Here is a 19,103-nt window from a genome sequence, read left to right as displayed (position 1 = left end):
AACTGCTTCCATCACAGCACTCATTGCATAATACCATTTCTAGTTTAGTGCTTTCAGCCAGTCCCAGTTTGGGACTTTCTGGGTGTTTAAAAAGAATATCATGAAAAGCAGCTGTATGTCAAAATGCTGCATGACCTGTAAAAGTTTGACAGTTTGTCTAGTGTGGGAAAGAAGATTTCTGGAGCACAAAAATCTGAACCATGTGCAAACAATGTAGCCTTGAGGGTCCCCCTTCCCCTATTAATACAAACATCGCCTGTAGATACTGTACTGGTTATTAGGGTTTATGGGTACTTGGTGGTTCTGCTATTAGGGTATAAGCATCAACTACAGTAATATGAATATTTGAAGCAGGGATTCTGCGGGTAAAGACTGGATGCTGCACAACCTCCAGGGGTTAGACGTGCAGGTCTGTGTCCAGCTGCAGCGTCCTCTTGATCAGATCTGTTGATAGATGCTAGTCTCTCTGGTGTCCACAGTTCATCTTCATCACCTGCTCAAGGTCACCAAGACACACAAGCCTGATGTTTGTATGTACGCTGGCTGTTCTGCTGTCTGTGGAAGTTGGAATCTGTTCCGTGTCTACAGTCCAGCACGTACTCTGCTGGGTGGCCCTGAGTTTCTGACATGAAGCTCATCATAGAGTGAGTACCCAGCAGCCTTATTAAATGGAAAATGCAGCATGACTTCTGGTACTCTATACCAGGTGGTGTGCACACACAGGGCAAAGTCAGCAAGCTGCTGCTGATGGTTCACAACCATAACACTGTCAGGTCTGAGGTCAGCATGTAGGGGTGTGGACTGGACCTCAGGTGGGACAGGCTGTGGCCAGCTGATGAATAACTGATCTCAGCTCTGTCATGAGAAGACTCTGGTTGTTTCTGTTGTCCATGTCATACAGCCGTTGATCCAGGAGTTTGAAGTTGAGGCTGCTGTGATTCTTGTTCTACCTCACGATGTTGAAGGTGTCTGGATCCAGACACCGCAGCCATTTCAGGATGGCAGTTTCCTCTCTTTCCAGTCCAGCAGTTTGAGAGTGAATAATGGCCACCGCCCTGTCTGTTTCAGTGCTGCAGCATTTGCATACAAAACCAAAGCCGCCCTCCCTGAGGAAGGCCTCGACCAATTGTGACACCTGCCAAGTGCTTCCTTTAAATCCCTGCAGGTCGTCTGCATAGAAGGAGAGCAAAGGGACACAACATGAAGTCACTTTTGTCTAATAGAGCAGAACACCATCAAAAGTGCAACACATCCACATTACCCAGACACACAGGGAGAGTTTCCGGCATTATTGATCTAACTCAGGTCTATATGTCCCTGCTGTTATTGTGTTCCTGAATGCGTCCCCTCAAATGTCAAACATTTGAGACCCTTTAATATAAAAGTGACATGAAACGGTTTGAGATAAATAGTGAGGAACAAGGTAGGAAACAAATCAACAAATAATTCAATAATACAATTAATGTCAGCTGAGTCAGTAAAAGTATCTTGTATGTTGTAATATTGGAATACTGCACTTATTAAGCTTTAGTTTCAGTGAGCTGCTGAAAGTTCTCAGACTCCTTCAAAAGTCATCAGTGGCCGTTCTGTCATTAACTCAGTGCAGTCACCACCCACCTCCTCTCACCTCACGCTTCCTGCCCTGCTGTGGTTCAAGCAGCACCTCGAGGTGTTTTACAGTCATATCTACAGCGATTAGACTGAGGACTGAAGCTGCTGCCCGGCTGACGTGGTGCTCACGCTGCACCTCCCGTGTAGAGACTGAGGAAAAAAGCACAATGTCAGTAACGCTTCCATTATAAAGTGACATGTGTGTATGATAATGAAAAGTATAATCTCACCACTACAATCATTACATTACCTCTAAGCAGTGGTGTAGCACAAAAATGTGAACTCTGTACATACAAAGCCTCGGTGGGCTCCCCTCTCCAATGCAGCTGTAGTGGTTATTATGGTAATAGGTAGCGCTTTTAAGACTGTCTCCATAGTCTGAAGTCTTTGCATATTTCAGCCCGCTTCTATTGACATACTGTAATTACTGCGTGAAGCTTTCAGCATGAGGATTTTGAACATTATAGAACATTTTCAACACATGCAAAATGTCAAAAGCGCAGATAAAATAACTAAAGCTAAAAAAAAAACTCTGCAGATATTAAGGCCAGTCAGCAAAATCTAATCATCCAAAGGCAACAGATGAGAGATTTACATTAAAATAGAAACTGTGCATGTACATGTTATGTGGTCCTGAGTGAGTATCGTTAGTCATGAATCCAGCCGGCCAGCCTGTTCAGAAACACCTCCTCCTCCGTCCATGATGGATGGGGGTTATTGTCTCTCACCCCAGCTGCAGCCAGCGCACCACCCTGCCCCGTTCTTCTTCTTGTCATTTCTAGGGCTTCCAGTGTGTTTTATGTAGGCCAAGATGGAGGGGGAGACGGAGAGGGAGAGAGATGGGGGGTTAAATTCATTCTTTTACACTCCTCGTTCTTTCTGTACTGTCACAAGAATATCTCAAACTCCATCTCTTTGGACACGTTAATGAAGGAAATATGAGAGAAAATGTAACCTATTTGGGTACTTCTGCGTTTTATTATAGGGGGTGATGACTTCAGTTTTGCATGGACGCTCACCATAATAGAGAACAACACTCTTTAACCCTCAGGCTGAACTTCGTCTGTCACCGTGTTTTGTACAATTAGACAGTACTCACACTGCGGACTGTGGATGCAGGGCTGCGTGGGTGCGTTTGAGTGTGCGTCTGTTGGGGCTGCAGGACTCCTAATCTGGATTATCATGCAGCGCGGCTACGCTTTTCATAATCAGTTTGGTGAGCTGTGATTCTCGGCAGCGCATGACACATCTGGATGCAGGCAGTCGGCAAAGGGGAGGTGAGTGTGACTGCGTGAGGGAGACAGAGAGAGAGAGAGAGGGAGAGAGGGAGAGGGCGTAGAGACTCCTCACTCCGCGGTCTTTGCGCGCACGAATGGAGAGGAAAGCGGCAGAAGACACCGCAGACCGGCGGCCGTAGCCACACTTCCATGCACAGAAGTATTTCTCGGGTAAGTATGTATCCATCATCTCCGTTTCTGTTGCAATTCTCTTTCTGCAAAACATCAGCAGCTCTGCAGACATTTGCAGTTTGACGCAAAAGTGAGACTACAGGTCTCGTCCCAGTTCGTTTTACCCTGACAGCGTTTTGGGACGTGCTCTCAGGCGCTTCAGCCGCTTCTTCATGTCTGCATGTCACACTTCCCTCGTGGATGCGAGTGTGCAGCTCTGACTGGAGGTGTTACACTGATTTCTGTGACCTGTGTGAATTTTAGCCACTGCACAAGTTTGGGGCCGCATGCTTTATTGTGTGTGTATTTTATAACATAGAGAAAAATGCCTGGTTCAGCTTTCCAGAGCCCAAAGTGACATATTTATAGTTGCATGTTTTATTTGAGTCCGAACACTCCGAATGTTTGAGTCCAAAACTCACTTTACTGTCGTATATAAGAAAGAAAAGCAGCAAATCCTCATATTTGACACGTTTGCTTGAAAAGTGACTGATTAGACCTAATTGATTACAGAATAATTCCATTTTAGTTATATTTGAGAATGTTTTTGGACTAATTGATGAAGCGACTAATTGTTTCAGCTTTGCATGCCACACTGTATACATAGTTTCTTCATACAGTGTGGCAACTGATTCAAGGTCTGCTTTCACATGAAATGATACAAAGTGCTTCGAGAGATCATTCATGTTTGCAAATACTTCCTCCTGTCTGTCTTCTCAGGCATTCTGTGAGTTCGTACTGTATGTTTGGGTTCAATAAAGGTTTAATAAAGAGTGTATAGGCAAGTTTGATTTAGCAGCTGTCTGCCGTGTGTGCATTGCTTTGCATTTAGAGGGGAGCTAAAATAAAAAATACCAGTAGAACTACTTTTAAAATGAACTGGCAGACATTAATTAATTAGAGGGTTCAGACAGGGGACCAACAGACTTAGATTATGTGTCCTTCACCACAGGTACATCATTAAAAAGTAAAAGTAATCATCATTGTGCTTTATTAATAATAAATCAAAACAAATGTTCTACATTTTGCTTACTGTTTCTAATTACAGTTCGACATCTGCTTTAGCACTGAGGTGTTTCCTGTTTTATAGTAAGACTGCACAGGAATGAGTAATGCTACACATTACAGACCACACAGTACCCAATATTTACTCACTGCTTTATTTCACAGCCCACATACCCAGTAACTTCACTGCGATTGCTGTGAGAAAGTGTTGCATTTCATTTCAGTTCAAAGTTCCCATTGGTTGCAATCTGTTTTTTTCAGTCTGCACAGAAGCATCTGTTTCTTTGCTCAATTACTCACATTTTTCCTTTTACATTTCAAGCATTTGTTTATGACTTTTGGCATAAGAATAATAGCACTGATAGCAAAGGGGCTCTGAAGGGTTGTGGTGTTACTAATAACTACAATAAACACTGGGTCGCGGAGATGAGCTAGCTTGGAAACACACATCACCAAATGTTGTCTTAGCTCATAATCCGGCTGTGTGATTTGTCAGATTTCACAGTAAAACCCTGCATTAATGTTAATCTGAGATTGTTACTGTTCGTGTCTGATCAGAGGGTGGCACACAAACACACACACACACAGTCACAGACACGCTGTTAGGCTTATACTGCTACTGATTGAGAATGTAATGGATTGATTGAACACATTGCAGTGCACTCAGAGCAGATGTGTTTCGTGCTGCAGCCGTCACATGATCAGGGGTTTGTCATTAAGCATCTTGCTGGGGACCTGAAATGCGTGGTACTCCTTGTGACCAGAGCCAGAGCCTGTGGAATCCTAAAATCAAGAAGACACTGATTTATAAAAAAAAAAAACAATAACAAAACACACATACGTGCATGTAATATTTTTATAGTTTCACCCTCTGCCTTTCTTTCATTGTCCTCATTTAATCCGCAGTTTTACTCAGCTTTCTGTGGCCCCTGGGTTTGTCACAGCTGAGTACTTCCAACAACGCAGTTAAACCAAAAACCCAAAGGACAGAGTTGGGGGATTCAGCAGAGATCAGAGACAGGGGGAAATATTTCATATTTCTGATAATAAAACGTTTAAAAATAGGACTGGTAATTTGTGCATACCACACACAGGCTATATGACTAGTTTATCACTTTAAAACTTGAATCAGATAGCTTTGCAGGCAGCTGGCACTTTGTCCAGTCTGCATCATGTAAACATACATACACGCATTCATGGTTCCCAGAAGATTGATCCTACTGACTTTGTTGAACATGAGGTTTGTAGTTTTGATCAAAATGTCTCAACGACTATTGGTTGGATTTTCATGACATTTGGTACTCACATTCATGACCCCGCAGGACGATTTAACATGAAGGCCTCTTCAGACACGATGCAACAATGGCACCACAGCACTCTGAAACACATTATTTCTAATGGTTTGCACTGCGCCGCTCAGTGAGCTTGTGCCCAAAGATGTTGGTTGCATTTCACTCAAAGCACCACTGTACCTAAGTACAGCCTCACAGAGCTGCTAGGGTGGCTGTAGAGACTTAAGGGGCTTTCACCCTTAACTTGTTTGGTCCAGACTTTTGGACTTTTCAGGTTGACTTGAACTTGACTTGTGCGAAAGCACAGGTGTGAAACATCCACCGGACCGCAGTCTGGGCCCTACAGCCGGAGCGGCTGGTAGCAATTCCATAATAACATTATTATCCTGGCAGCAAATGAAATGAGCCTGTTGCATGCATGTTCCCAACAGAAATAGAATGCTACCTGCCCAATCGACAACACGCCAGCATCAGACACAAACTAATTTTAAGTATTGGTGGATGCCGCCCACATAGGCATGATGACAGGACATAGATATGTCACGTAAAGTTCTTTAGTGTGCTTGCAGAATTGCAATGTGAAAACATAAACCTTGGTTCAGACTTAAGCCTTTTGTGTAGACAAACTAACATGCTTTACTTTCCAGTCCTCTCCACAGTGGATATTGTAGGCTACCACTCAAAACCAACTTGTTGATCTGGTCCAGTAGGGGGACTGGCTTGTCTGTGAAGAACATTTGCATTAGTGAAAATTACAGCAGCATCTGGAGTCCAAACACAGCAGTTTCATAACTAGCATGACAATATGGCAACATTTGCCAGTCCTGTTATTAGCCTGGACGAAACATTGTTAGCTTAAAAGTAGTTTAATGTGCCTAATGTGCCTGTGAGTGTGTGTTTGTTTTTTTGGCTCCTCGCAGGCTCTGGTCCCCCTTTCAACCCTGTGAAAAGCTATGAGGAAGGTCTAATGCTGCCTGGTTGCATGTGTGTCTGTCTCCCCACCGTCCATTTTGGGCGAGAGCGGATTAGTCAGAGTCCACCAGCTGCTGTGGAATTGGTTGAAATTGTGCCACACAGCTTTGTAATACAGTTACGTAAATCTGACCAGTCAGAGGTAGGGTTTAACTTGCATAAAGAGCAAGGCACTTGACCCAGAGAGGCGGCGAATGAAAGGGTCCCCGCTGGGCCTTTGTGCTGTCTCTCAGCTTGTGTCCAGTGAGGCAGAACTGCTCTTTTCTCCCACAAAATGACAGCTGATAACACACATCGCCTCTCCGGCCTGTAGTGGGTTTTGCTCGTATTATTTTGACAAGTCAGCGTGTGGTGGCTGTTTAATGTGTTACGTGGAAACATGCAGTGCTACTGACACACAAAAGCCACATGAGGAGAGTGACGGGGAGCATCGTTGGACTCCCCCCTGCTGTGCATCTCAGGGTTGCATAAGTAACCCTTTAAACAGCTCGAGAAGACATCAGAAGGAGGGTTATAACTCTGGGTTTTTACTGCTGACAGTTAATCCTTTAGGGTATGAGGCTGACTATGTGTGGTAATGCTTATTTTTTTCATGAAAACATTTAGTATTTGCTCTTTGTTTTTTACCGAAAGGCTGTATCTTTACTCAAATTTAGTTTTTTCATTTCAGGTTCATGTGTGCAGAAAGCCCCTGCACATAAATTGAATGAGTTCTACCGTGTACAGACATCCAATCAGCCCCAAAAAAACCTAAGATCCAAGCCTGAACTGCCCTAGTTTGTGCAACATTTGGGGAAGACGAGCTGTCTATTTTTGCATGCCTCTAAAACTCATTGAGTATGTGGAACGACAGCTTTGGGAGAGGTACTTACTTGGATCTGATTCAGGCTCTCTCGTCTTCAGAATAATGAAGATTTGCACATGTCCTCAGAGCCAAACTACATGACATTCACACATTAATGCCTAGTTGGCACTGGTAAGCAGTTTTTGTGAAAATGAGGCGCGAGCGTAGAAAGGATGCCCATCCTCTCCTCTCTGTGGCTCATGCCTTGGCTGCTTTTGTTTGCTCTGCCTCCGAGGCTTAATAATGTAGCTGACCCTGTTCTTTATTTGTTCTCCTTCACTGACTCTTAGGTGCCTTGGCTGTGAGATGTAAAGTGGAGACATGGCAGAGAGTGACGCAAGTGGGGAAAGAAGAAGCAAGGACGACGGGAAACAAGGTGGCAGACCTCTACAGGAGACCCACAGCCTCGCTCTTGGCCTCTCCCCGGTTGGTGCCCCCTCCCTTGGGACCAAGAGGCATCTCCCTCGAGGGATTGTGATCCAGCTGACTGGGACAGAGGGGGAATGGGACAGTCTGGACGACAGTGAGCTCATCTTCTCGCTGGACCACGATGATGACTACCCCTCTATCTCCCTCTCTAAGGAGAGGCAGCTTTCTGTTGAGGATGACAGAGGGTTGCAGTCCCAAGCTTTCCACGTCCCTCTTTCTCCCTCGTCCCCTGGCTCTCTGGGCAACTGCTCCGCCACTGGCCCTAGCTTCCTCTCCCCAGGCCCTTCTTCACCCACCCACCGACCCCTTGCAAGCCTGGTCAAATCTCTCTCCACAGAGCTGGAGCTCAAAGAAGGCTCCACCCTCAGACCTAAGCCCCTTCTCAGCCTTGTCAAGTCGATCTCCACGGAGATCTCCCGCTCAGAGCCCGAGGTGTCGCAGTCAAAATCAGACTCCCGCCTCAACCTCCACCTGTGGAAGCAGCTTACCCAATCGAAAACCCGCAGCAACGGGGACTCCCGCACTGCGCCCCCTTCTCCTAGCTCACTCTCCCCGAGTGGAGAGGCTCTGAAAGGGGGCTTCTTCAAAATGGAATTAGAGGACACCAAGAGGAAGCTGTCGGAGGCTGTGCACGAGCCTCTGAGCAGCATGTTCAGCAAGATCATGAGGGAGGAGAGCGTAGGCAGCCCCAAACACCAGGGTAGGACCCAGGCTGCTCACCAGGTCAGCTCCAGGGGTTTGGGGCGTGAAGGCAGCACAGACACGGTTCTTTCTGAGTCTCCTGTGAGGAACACTAGAAGAACAGATGCAGATGTTTTGCCGGTGTTTGACTGGCCCTCTGTTAGGCATCCTGGGAGAAGTCACTGTAGCCACTGCCCTGTGCATCACAACAGACAACATCACAGGGACGAGGAGCTGGAAATATGTACAGACGGCGACATGATGCAAATATTGGCCATTGAGACTCATGGGAAGTTGAGGGGAACACCTGCTGCACCTCAGGTTGTTGCACCACCCCTGGTTCGGACTTCTCCCCGTTCTCAACCCCATCATCCTCTGCCGCGCATGAGTTTATTCTGCGTGGCAGTGCTGTCCTATGGCTATTTCATCCTGCCGCTCAGTCCATACTTCTCGGGCCTGGCTCTGGGATTAGCATTGGGCTTCTTGCTAGGATTGCTGCTCATCAGGATGGGTTCCTCCAGGTCTCGCTGCTCAGATGCTCCATACAGACCCCCACAGACTCTTTTGGGAGAGGGGATTATGACAGGAGGCACTGTCACCACTGAGCCTGACACCCTCAAGGTAAACGAATGAGTCGTTAAGGAGGAAAATGGCTAATTTTCATTCTCACCTTATTTTCAGCCACGTCAGTCTCACTCCTATACTGACACATTTCTCAACATGTCTTCTATAAATAACACCTGAGAAAGAGCACGTATAGGTGTCAGAAAGAAATCATCAGACTTTGAATGTCAATTCGAATCTTTTCTCTTAAAGGAATAGCTGGCTATCGGTGGATGGTCACTGATATGGTTACCTACAGAGCCAGGCGAACTGTATCGCCTTTCCCAGTTGCCTGTACTTTCTGATGTTCTTATTTTGCTGTTGACATTTCTAGCCGTCAACCTTTGGTCAGTTGGTGTGTTGCCACCAGCCGATAAAAAACGCACAGGTGAGCCCGAAACTTGAGAAAAAAGTGGTGACCAGGAGCCGGACTGTAAGCAGCATGTATCCAAGAGGAAGCTACAAAAATAGTGGACACAGTGCAGAAAATTCTTAAGAAACAGCAACTGGCAATTCCTGCATAGTATAGCTTTAATTACATTTAATTACAATTACAAGCTTTATTTTGAAAGACACTAGAGGAGGTATGTAGTTTGAAGCATAGGGCGACTGACCAAGCTCCTGTATCTGAGTTACACTCTTTTGGTCCACACATACTTCACGGTTTCTACAAGTCTTCGTCTCTTCAGAGGAACGGAAATCACATGCTTCGTGTTTGTTCCAACCAATCTTGGGATGTTTCTACTTTTTGAAATTTCATTAAACTTGTTTTTTTTATGCAGAAATTGAAAATACACAGGTGGATAGGGCACACATATTACTAGACAAAATTGTTACATGGACTTTGTAAAAATGGCCAGTGTCAGATTCTGACCATAGCAACTGAAATATAAAAATACCTTAGCAACCACATTTTCTCCAGTTCAATGATGCTGCTGAAACTCTGTCAGAAATTGAGTGAAAAAAGGTTAAAAACTGAAACTTAGTATCTTTCTGACTGTGCCATAATAGCAGAACTGCAGACCATTCATCAGAAAACCTACGCAGTGAAAGTGACTCATTTCAAAGTGAACTTTAAAAAGCGTGTTCAAAGGCTACTCCAAATACAGTAACAGGAGTGCTCATAATTAGCCTTGGGCCGTGCTAATAGAGCAGTTAGGAAAGCGTCGAGTCGGCGAGTCACTGCAGCGTCTCCACTGACTGTTTCTGTCACAGATTAAAGCTTCTGAACGGGGCATACAACTAGGTGCCCAGAATGCAATTAAAGCCTTCAATAATAAAACCGGCTGGAGCTGCAGTGGTAATTACTGCTCTCCTCCTGGCTGAGCTTGACACAGAGCAAGTGGAGAGGACAGCTACCACCCAGACACCGTCAGTTCCACAGGCAATTAGTGGGGGATCCAAGCAGCAGGAAGCTACAATTTGTCAGGGCGCGAGGCAGGAGAGTGGTGGTGATGGTTGGAAACAGGGGGTTTACTGTCTCAGTGTTGAGATAATTCCCTTGTTTGGTCATTAGCGGTTTGGTTTCAGTCTAAGCGGTGTTACAATGTGAAAGTCGGAGCTGCAGGGTTTGTGAGGTGTTTCAGAGGATGATGGGTAATCGGATGACAGAATGAGATCAGTTGTGGGGTTTGATTGAGGGAACACATCTGAGCCGAGGGCAGAGACTGCTATTAATAAAGTACAAATAAATTTTCGGTATGTATAATACGTAGTTTATTGGTCAATTGGAGAAGCAAGAGGTTCATTTTACAGCATTCAGCTCACATACAGCTGTTCCAATGAACACTTTGGCATCACACTAATTAAGCCTATGCTTTTATGTCTATCAAAATCATGGAGTTGTGTTCAAGCATCTGGATTTACGCTGACCTAATGAGGTCCAGTTATTAAATAACTATAACTAATAGCACGATATTGTACAAAGTTTTACTTTCTTGGTGGCATTTGCATGATAAGATCAACAACACTCGTATCTGTACGCTATGCAGCTAGCTCCTGGAGACTGTTAGCGTAGCTTAGTATTAAGACTCAAACAGGAAAGAAAAGGTTAGCTTAGCTCTGTCCGAAGAGAAGATATTCACCTGCCACCTTTGCAAAAGTAAATGCTAATTGACATAAAACATTCATATATACATCTCACAGTAATTTTCCAGTCTCTCAAGCTAGTGTCCATTGATACGCATGTCCAAACCATGTCAGAGAAAAAAAAAAAAACATGAAAATCTCTTATGTTTGTGTGAACCTTAGACCTCATTTCAGGCATCTAACCAAAAACCTACTCAAAACAACCTTTTGACTTTGAGAAGAACCGGAAAGTAGAACAATCCTGACTGTCTGTGTTTTAGGACTCATGCCTGTCTTGTCAATGTGATGAGGTTGTCAGGAAGTCTCCAGGAAGTCTCAATGTGCCAGTCTGTCATTCTCCAGTAATAGTTCTAGCACGTAGCTTTACACATAACTTAGTTGATTAGCTTAGCCAAGCTAATTCGGTTAGCTGGGCAAATAAGCAAGAGAGCAAATAAGCATGTTTTCCCCAAATGACAAACTGGAATTTCATATCCATCACACTGACATTGAATGTAAAGTGTAAATGAGGGTCAGCAGTTGTTGGATTGGTCTCCTCTAACCCCAACCCTGCATCTAACATCTGTAAACTAAAGCCTTTGACTGTGTTAGTTGACAGCAGTAAGAAGCCAGGAATGATGCATTGCCTGAGAAGCAAAATCCAGGGCACAGTGTCCCTCCAAACAAAAAGCTTTTTTTTTTTCTTTGCTATTTTCCATGCATCTCCTCTTCTAACAGTGTTATGGCTGAATTGTCCTCTAAGATCTCAGATCGCAAATTTGCCATTTGCACTACGTTTATTCCACAGATTGTGTTAAAAATGATTTATGCTGAAATCCACTGAGGTGAATTTGCCCTGATTAGTTTAGATCAGCCTCCTGAGATCTGTCACTGAGACTATCACTGAGAAATCACACATGTATTTATTGCTGTTTACCTCATTTTTAGGCTGATTACAAACACCAGAACTCCCAGACTGACTCCCACATCAAGTGTTAATCACGCAAACTCAAACTGTGCATGGGGCTAATTGAAACGAACACTTGCTCCTTACCATTTCAGGGCTGGATGAATGAGATACAAGACTACGACCCTGAAATTTACCATCCAGCGCTGAGTCACTCCGTGTTTGCCACCCTGGAGGGCTCCTGTCTCCGTCTGGACTCCCCGCGTACCAACATTAGTCGCAGGGCCACGTATGACGAGAGAGTCCCCGAGGCCGCCTTCGTCAAGTCACGCTGCTTTCAGCTTGCAAAGAGCAAAGTATGATGCCTGCCTAAGTAACTGCATTAAGGGTCTTTGTTCTGTATCTGAGGCTGTTTTCACTTTCCTTTGTTTCATACAAAGGAAAGTGAAGATCTGATATATTTTGGTATTCTGGTGATGTTCTAATACCCTATGTACTCACTTTTTATGAAAGCATTCAAGATCCAATTAATGGACGTATAGGATTTGGACTAATTCATGCATGCATGTTGCAATGACATTTCCATTTAGTACAATCCCGAAAATTGCTAGTAATGCCTTGGAGAACATAAACAAAGGTGGAGAAAAGCATCTTTAAGTAAAGGTTCATTGGAAAGAAACAGTTAAGTCGACGTGGAAACTCTTCAGCATTGATTAATAACATCTGAGCATTGCACAATTGACAGCTGCCTTGTGCTTTGACACAACAAAACTCTGCCACTGTTCCCCAAAGGTATTCCTACTGCCATCTGTGTTGGCTCGGAAGAGGGTGTGGAACCCAAAGTATCCCATCTGCATCCAACTGGCGGGGGGAGCGAACTCCCAGGGGGACGAGGGAGGAAGGTTGGACGATAGTTTCAGGGAGGAGCCAGGAGCAGAAGCAGCGAGTCCACGGCAGACTTCCTCCAAACACCCTTCCCATGACCCGCCCACCACTCTTTACCTCTTCGGCCGCACGGGACGAGAGAAAGAAGAGTGGTTTCGTCACTTCCTGTTCGCATCCACGGATGCAGAGAGGGACAAACAGAGGCCTGGCAGATGTGCGTCCAGATCGGGTACGAGTAACGTTAATAATGCATTAGAGAAGAGAAGGCTTCCAGATAAGGCATCTATACAACTGCTATATGTGTGGATTATGGATTACATGCTCCAATTCTTTGCATTTCAAAGCCAATCCCTTTTGAGGGAACACACAGATCTCACAGTTGACAGGGCAAATGCATCAGAAAACATCTATCAGAAGCACCAGCTTTGCTTTGAAGAAAATTACTGAGTTGTTGCAGGGAGCAGGCATATTACTCATTTGTTTTTGCTTTTCTCATGCAAATTTGTCATCTGATCTGTCATCTGTCACACTTCCTTTTTCCATTGCTACACTTTATGGGCACCATGTAAAAACAGTTGCTCTGTTGCACTCCTGGGAAAAGCTTGTGATTAATGAAAGAACAGGTTTTGGTTTAGTGATTTTAAAGAGAAGTTGGCATCTGGCAAATATGCGCATCTGCTTTTTTGCATGCAGATGAGAAGACTGATACCGCTGTCATGTTTGTGCATGTGTGTCCAGCATGGAGCTGGGACAGGAGACATGGAGCCAGGAGACAGCTAGTTTAGCTTAGCATAAAGGGGGGAAACAGCTAGCCTGGTTCTGTCCAAAGGTGTGGCCCCTTAAGAGTGGTATTCATCCTTTTATCTAACCCAAGACATGAAAGGAAATAAGTGTATTCCTCAAAATGTCACTTTTGAGGAAACCCCTTTGAAATTTGCATTTGCATCCTCTCTTGCAAAGATCACACTAGTTACTCCTTCCATGAATGACTGATGTTACCACAAAACACTCATTTCCCAAACACTGATACCAGCCAAGTTAATACTTCCTGTATTCTCCCAGCTAACCCAGCGCTGGTGCGGAGCGTTAGCGCCTCAGGTAATGCACCAAGCAGCAGAGGCTCCAGCAGAGTGGGCAGCAGCGATGATGACGCCCCCTCCTCGCCTCCACCGTGCTCCTCCGCGGCTCACGTGAGTAAGACCCCCGGCGGCACCAGGGGCCCCACACTAGACTATACCCGCTACATGGCTCGTCTCCTGGTCGCAGAGGAGGTGACCCCCCTCCCCAGCCCTGGAGCGAGCAGCACAGAGACAAGTCCCACCATCAAAGCCAACGTGAGTCATGCTTGCAGATAAAATTAAGCAAAGTAACTGAAGCTGTCGGAACGTTCAAGAGTTGGACAGTTTATATGGTGTATAGCATGTACAGAGAGTAAAGTGACCTCCTTAAGTGAAAGTAAGAGATTGTTGTTTATGGAAAAGCTTGCAGGGAATTTCCCAGCAAAAAAAGCTAATTATTCTATTCCCACTCTCCTGTTTTTAGTTCCAAACTGTACTAAACCTGCACTTTTCTTGCCTTTGCTCAGCTCTTACTCAGGTGTCTTTTTGTACAGTGTACCTGTGATCTAGCAGAGCACCCTGGGACCAGCCAGACTGCATGGGCTAACGCTCTAATTGGCCGAATCTTCTGGGACTTCCTGCGAGAGAAGCACTGGGCCGACGTGGTCTCCCACAAGATCCAGAAGAAGCTGAGCAAAATCAGAGTGCGATGGGGTTTCACTCAAAAGTTAATTTAAAGTCACAGAAACGGTTTAATACAAGCGTGAGACGTGTCATATCGTTTTAAAACCATGCGGTATATTCTTTACAGCTGCCTTATTTCATGAATGAGCTGACTCTGACTGAGTTGGATATGGGCTGCTCTATGCCCCACATCACCACTACCTCCAGACCAGAGGTCAACCACAGAGGTGAGTGCAAACACACAAGCACACACACACACACACACCATCATAGCAAGAGATGAGCGAGAAGATGCCAGCGTGATTACAGCTGAGCACTGCAGAGCATCAGATCAGACGCTGTTATCCTGTTGTAATCTCAGAGAGCAGGAGAGCCATAACTCGGCCTCCAACATTTAGAGCATATTGGCTTGTGTGTGTGCGTGTATGTGTGTGTTTTAAAATCAGGCAATCTGGCAACAACAACGCTCTTAATGACGGGGGGAATTTAAGTGTGTCAGCGTGTGTCTACGTGTGCGCCCTCATGATTTTTTCCATTTCTGCGCCCACTTCGCCGTTACACAACCCACGTCAACATGTGATCCTGTTTTGAGCCTCTCCCTGTTTTTTTGCTGCTCAGTCCACATGTGTCAGGTCCTAAAGGGGATTTATAATCCGCCGTAATTTATTATAAATTTAATTTCGAGGCTTGATAATCACAGTCAAAGCCGTTTAATCTGCCACTAAGCGGCGTGTGTCCAGATTAGGCTTTGTCTTCATTTTGCTGGTCTGGTCGCTGACCTCTCTGTGCTGCCCCCTGCAGGCCTGTGGGTGGAGCTGCAGCTGGTCTACACCGGTGCCCTGCAGATGACCCTGCAGACCAAGTTCAACTTGTCCAAGCTGGGTAAAGAGGGCGGTCAGGATGCGGAGTGTACCACTGAAGCTGGCAGCCCACGGTCAGCACACACACAAAGCTTTACACAGTCACTACAAACACATGTTCCAGCTGTTCACCTTCATACGCTTTCTGAGTAGTTTTGGAGCATTTTTCCAAATTCTGTTAAATCTACTGTTGGGGATAAAAATAATGGGAATGTGATATTGTTTGTTGTAGTAGCAGCAGCCAGGACAAGCATCAGTATCAGTGACTGGTTTTCTTTCACTATATACATGTAATTTTATATTGATATGTACACATTTGTACTGTGATATTTTACATTTAATGGAATTCAGAGGTAGTTTATGGATACAATAACCACAGGGTGTATTTGCAAGTAATCCAGTACATGAAATACATGACAAATCAAGTGACTTGATCAGTTTGATGCAAAAATCCTATAAATCCAATAATACGATAAAGCAGTGTATGATCTAATACACCCAGAGATATTAAAGGAGTTCTCAGCATTGCTGATTTAGTGTTGTACTTCCATAAAGCTGTGGTTTTTATGGAGGTGAGAGACAGATTTTTATATATAGATATAGATTTATGTTTTTTTTCCAATCGTGAAAATAGAAGCAGTACAATCAGATATGTCCCTACTTTCAGTCCTTAGTCAAGCAGTCCAGCAACAGCTGGAGCCTACAACCCCCATAACGCAACTTAACAGCATCTTTAATTAGACCATCCCTGCCTGGTGGCATCATGGGTATTTTGTCAGACTTTAAAAAGCTCCCTCCAAAACCAAACGCAGACATCGCGCAGCTGTTTTTACACAGCTGTGTTTTCGGGTTGGGTGATAATCCTCGCGATGGCTGAACTGCCCTTTGCGTGAAATCTGCGGGGCACCCCTTTGGAAAAAAAAAGGAAATCAATACTTCAGTATCCCCATCTTAAGGTGTATTTCATTATATTGCCCAGGTCTAGTAGCAGGAGTGATAGCCCAGCGTCATCATACACACACACACAGACACACACCTACTCATCTCTCTATCCCCTGATCCCCTCCACTCTCTGATCCACAGGGCAGAGCGTCACATTACATTGATTAGCGTAGAGCTGCCTGTCGTAGGCCCACAGTGGTGCGGATTACAGTCCAGGCAAAGCTTCACACAGCTGCCTGTGGTGCATCTGAAGCTTTACACAGAGATATAAAATTTGTAGTTGTTTGCTAATCTTTTCAAGCCACTTTTACTCTTACTGTAATTACGAGATTTGTTGTTATGCATATATCTGTGCACACGTCCGCTGAGATATAAACGAGGGTTTAAATCTGCACCATTTATTTTTGCTTTTTTTACGCCAAAAATGCAAAAGTTTTTCCATCCATACCTTCATTCTGTCAACCATCTTGCCACTCCTACAGGCCCATCTTCAGCGTGCTGGCAGACAGCGATGAGGAGTCCTCCAGCGCTGGTTCGTCTGATGAGGAAGAGCTGCTTCTGTCTGAGCCTCAGGGTCCAGTGGGGGAGAAGGGATCCACACCGGCCACTGATGGGTAAACACTGATACGAAGAAAAGAGATGTTTCAAAGAGGATGTTACGCTGATTAAAAGCATTACAAATGAATATGTGACATCAAACGTTACTTTCGTGTGACAGTCAACAGTTTTACGTAAAGAGCCATTTAAAAAGGGCGAAAGTGTGATGTTTAGTAGCACCAGGAAGTGTTACTTTTACCCTTCTGTGTTGTGAATGCTCATTTTTCTACAGCAGAAAATAAACTGTGGCGACATCACACTCCAGATGGCTGTTGCTTCCATTTACATTTCAGGCTCACATCTCTCCTCGGGTTTTGACTTTAGCATCTGAATACTAAATCTGCTCTCCAATTCAAAACTCCTCTCCTCTAATCCTCTCTCACAGGACAGGGGGTGGGAAGACCGGGAGGAAGATTTTGAGATTTGTGGACAAAATCGCTAAATCCAAGTACTTCCAGAAGGCGGCAGAGAACGAGTTCATTAAGAAGAAGTTCGAGGAGATGTCCAACACGCCCCTGCTGCTCACGGTGGAGGTCCAAGAGCTGTCGGGGACTCTGGTGGTCAACATCCCGCCGCCCCCTACAGACAGGATATGGTAAGTGCTGAGGCTTCAGCCCAGCATAGTGGCTCAACACAGTTCATAGCATGTCCACCATGCAAATCAGGTGCAGTTCAATGATTTAATGATATATACTGAGGTACATAGGCAGTCCAGCCAGTGAAGAGCAGGCAGGAATCCAAAGTCCCACAAACAGGCAAAAGGTCAACAGGCTGCAGATTTCAGGGTTAGAGATAAACAGAATACAAGTGCAGAGAACCACATGATAACACTGGGGCAGGGAGCAAAGCAAGTGAACTGGCATATGTAGTTGGGGCTGACTGGGGGAGACATGGAACAGGTGTGTGGATGGGTGGAGCAGTCGGGTGGTGAGGAAAGGAGGGACAGTCCGAGGACATGTGGTGGATGGATGGCAGTGAAGAAGTCTGGGGATGTGGCCGAGAGGAGACAGACTGAGACACAGAGTAGTTTTGCTCCTTGTTTAAGAACCTGAATCAATATCAGAATTTGAGATTTGTACTATTTTAGTGGCTCTGTATTGGATCTAAACCAATACCGTTATTGATATTTGGGACTTTGGGACTAATGCTAATGATATATCAGCTGATAGTAATTTTTAACAATCCTTATATAGATCCCTTAGATTTCATTCTTATTTTTCCTAAAATTTGACCAAGATGCGTGCAAGTGGGACATTTTTCAGTGTAAAATTCAACTTGTGCTCTCTGGTGGACAAACTATGTAATGGATATCTATACATAATGCACATAGATATATGTTTGTATACTCACTATAAGTTGTTTTATGTATATAGCTATACATACAGATATAGCTGAAATAAGCCTATATCAGCAGCTTTGTCGGTGTGCTTCTGCTCTGGATACAGACATTGAGATTACCCTCCTGATTTCAGACTGTATACAATAAAAATCAGTGTCACCCTGATGTATTAACTACTGCCATGTCACAAATGCTTCAGAAGCAATGCTCAGTTCACAATGTTCAGCAGCAGCATGTTGTGTTTGTGACTTTCTGTGGTGTGACTCGCCTTTCACACTCCACCTCCTGCCAGCGGAGCATTTATTCATTCTGCAGCACCAGACTGAAATGTGGCTGAAAACATCACTGAAACAGTCTGAAATGTGATGATCTCGCCTGCAGGTACAGCTTCTGTGTGCCCCCAAAGCTGGATCTGCATGTCCGACCCAAGCTCGGAGAGAGGGAGGTGACTTTATGTCATGTGACCGAGTGGATTGAAAGGAAACTGCAAGATGAATTCCAGGTAAAAAAAAAAAATGCTGCCTTGTTTGGCTTCTTCTCAGCTTTCCTCCCCTCTCATGAAGTCATGTTTTCTTTCTTCTCCAGAAAGTGTTCGTGCTGCCAAACATGGATGACATCTACTTACCGCTGATGAACTCTGGGGCAGACAGCCCTCAAGCATCGCAGCGTCTGTCCTCTCAGTCCCAACGGTCCCAAAGCTCCTCCACAGAGTCCATAGAGAGGATCCCACCTGAGATCTCTGGGGCAGAGTCTGACTAGTGCCTCGCTGTCCATGATCAAAGGACAACTGACCCTGCAAAATGGATTCAAACCATTATATATTCACAGTAAGACAAAGGGAAGAAAAATGAGACTCACCAAACAGACTTTTTGCCTCTA

The 19,103-nt window shown here is 44.9% G+C and overlaps 1 protein-coding gene across 1 annotated transcript; it reads left to right on the top strand.

Annotated features, from left to right (window-relative positions):
* Positions 1 to 2,990: 2,990 nt before the first annotated feature.
* Positions 2,991 to 18,990, top strand: tex2l (testis expressed 2, like). The gene is made up of 13 exons (XM_041963152.1): positions 2,991 to 3,059; positions 7,463 to 8,903; positions 12,015 to 12,215; positions 12,652 to 12,973; positions 13,807 to 14,078; positions 14,357 to 14,506; positions 14,614 to 14,713; positions 15,288 to 15,420; positions 16,464 to 16,469; positions 16,771 to 16,902; positions 17,271 to 17,480; positions 18,606 to 18,726; positions 18,810 to 18,990. Exons 2-13 carry the CDS (start codon positions 7,494 to 7,496, stop codon positions 18,981 to 18,983), a joined length of 3,231 nt encoding a protein of 1,076 aa, XP_041819086.1. The 5' UTR covers positions 2,991 to 3,059; positions 7,463 to 7,493; the 3' UTR covers positions 18,984 to 18,990.
* The last annotated feature ends 113 nt before the right edge of the window (positions 18,991 to 19,103 follow it).

This window comes from Chelmon rostratus, chromosome 21 (genome assembly GCF_017976325.1).
Source record: "Chelmon rostratus isolate fCheRos1 chromosome 21, fCheRos1.pri, whole genome shotgun sequence".
Taxonomy (NCBI): Eukaryota; Metazoa; Chordata; class Actinopteri; order Chaetodontiformes; family Chaetodontidae; genus Chelmon; species Chelmon rostratus.
Note: the sequence above shows the minus strand (reverse complement) of the source record. Positions and strands in the feature narration are given on the sequence as shown.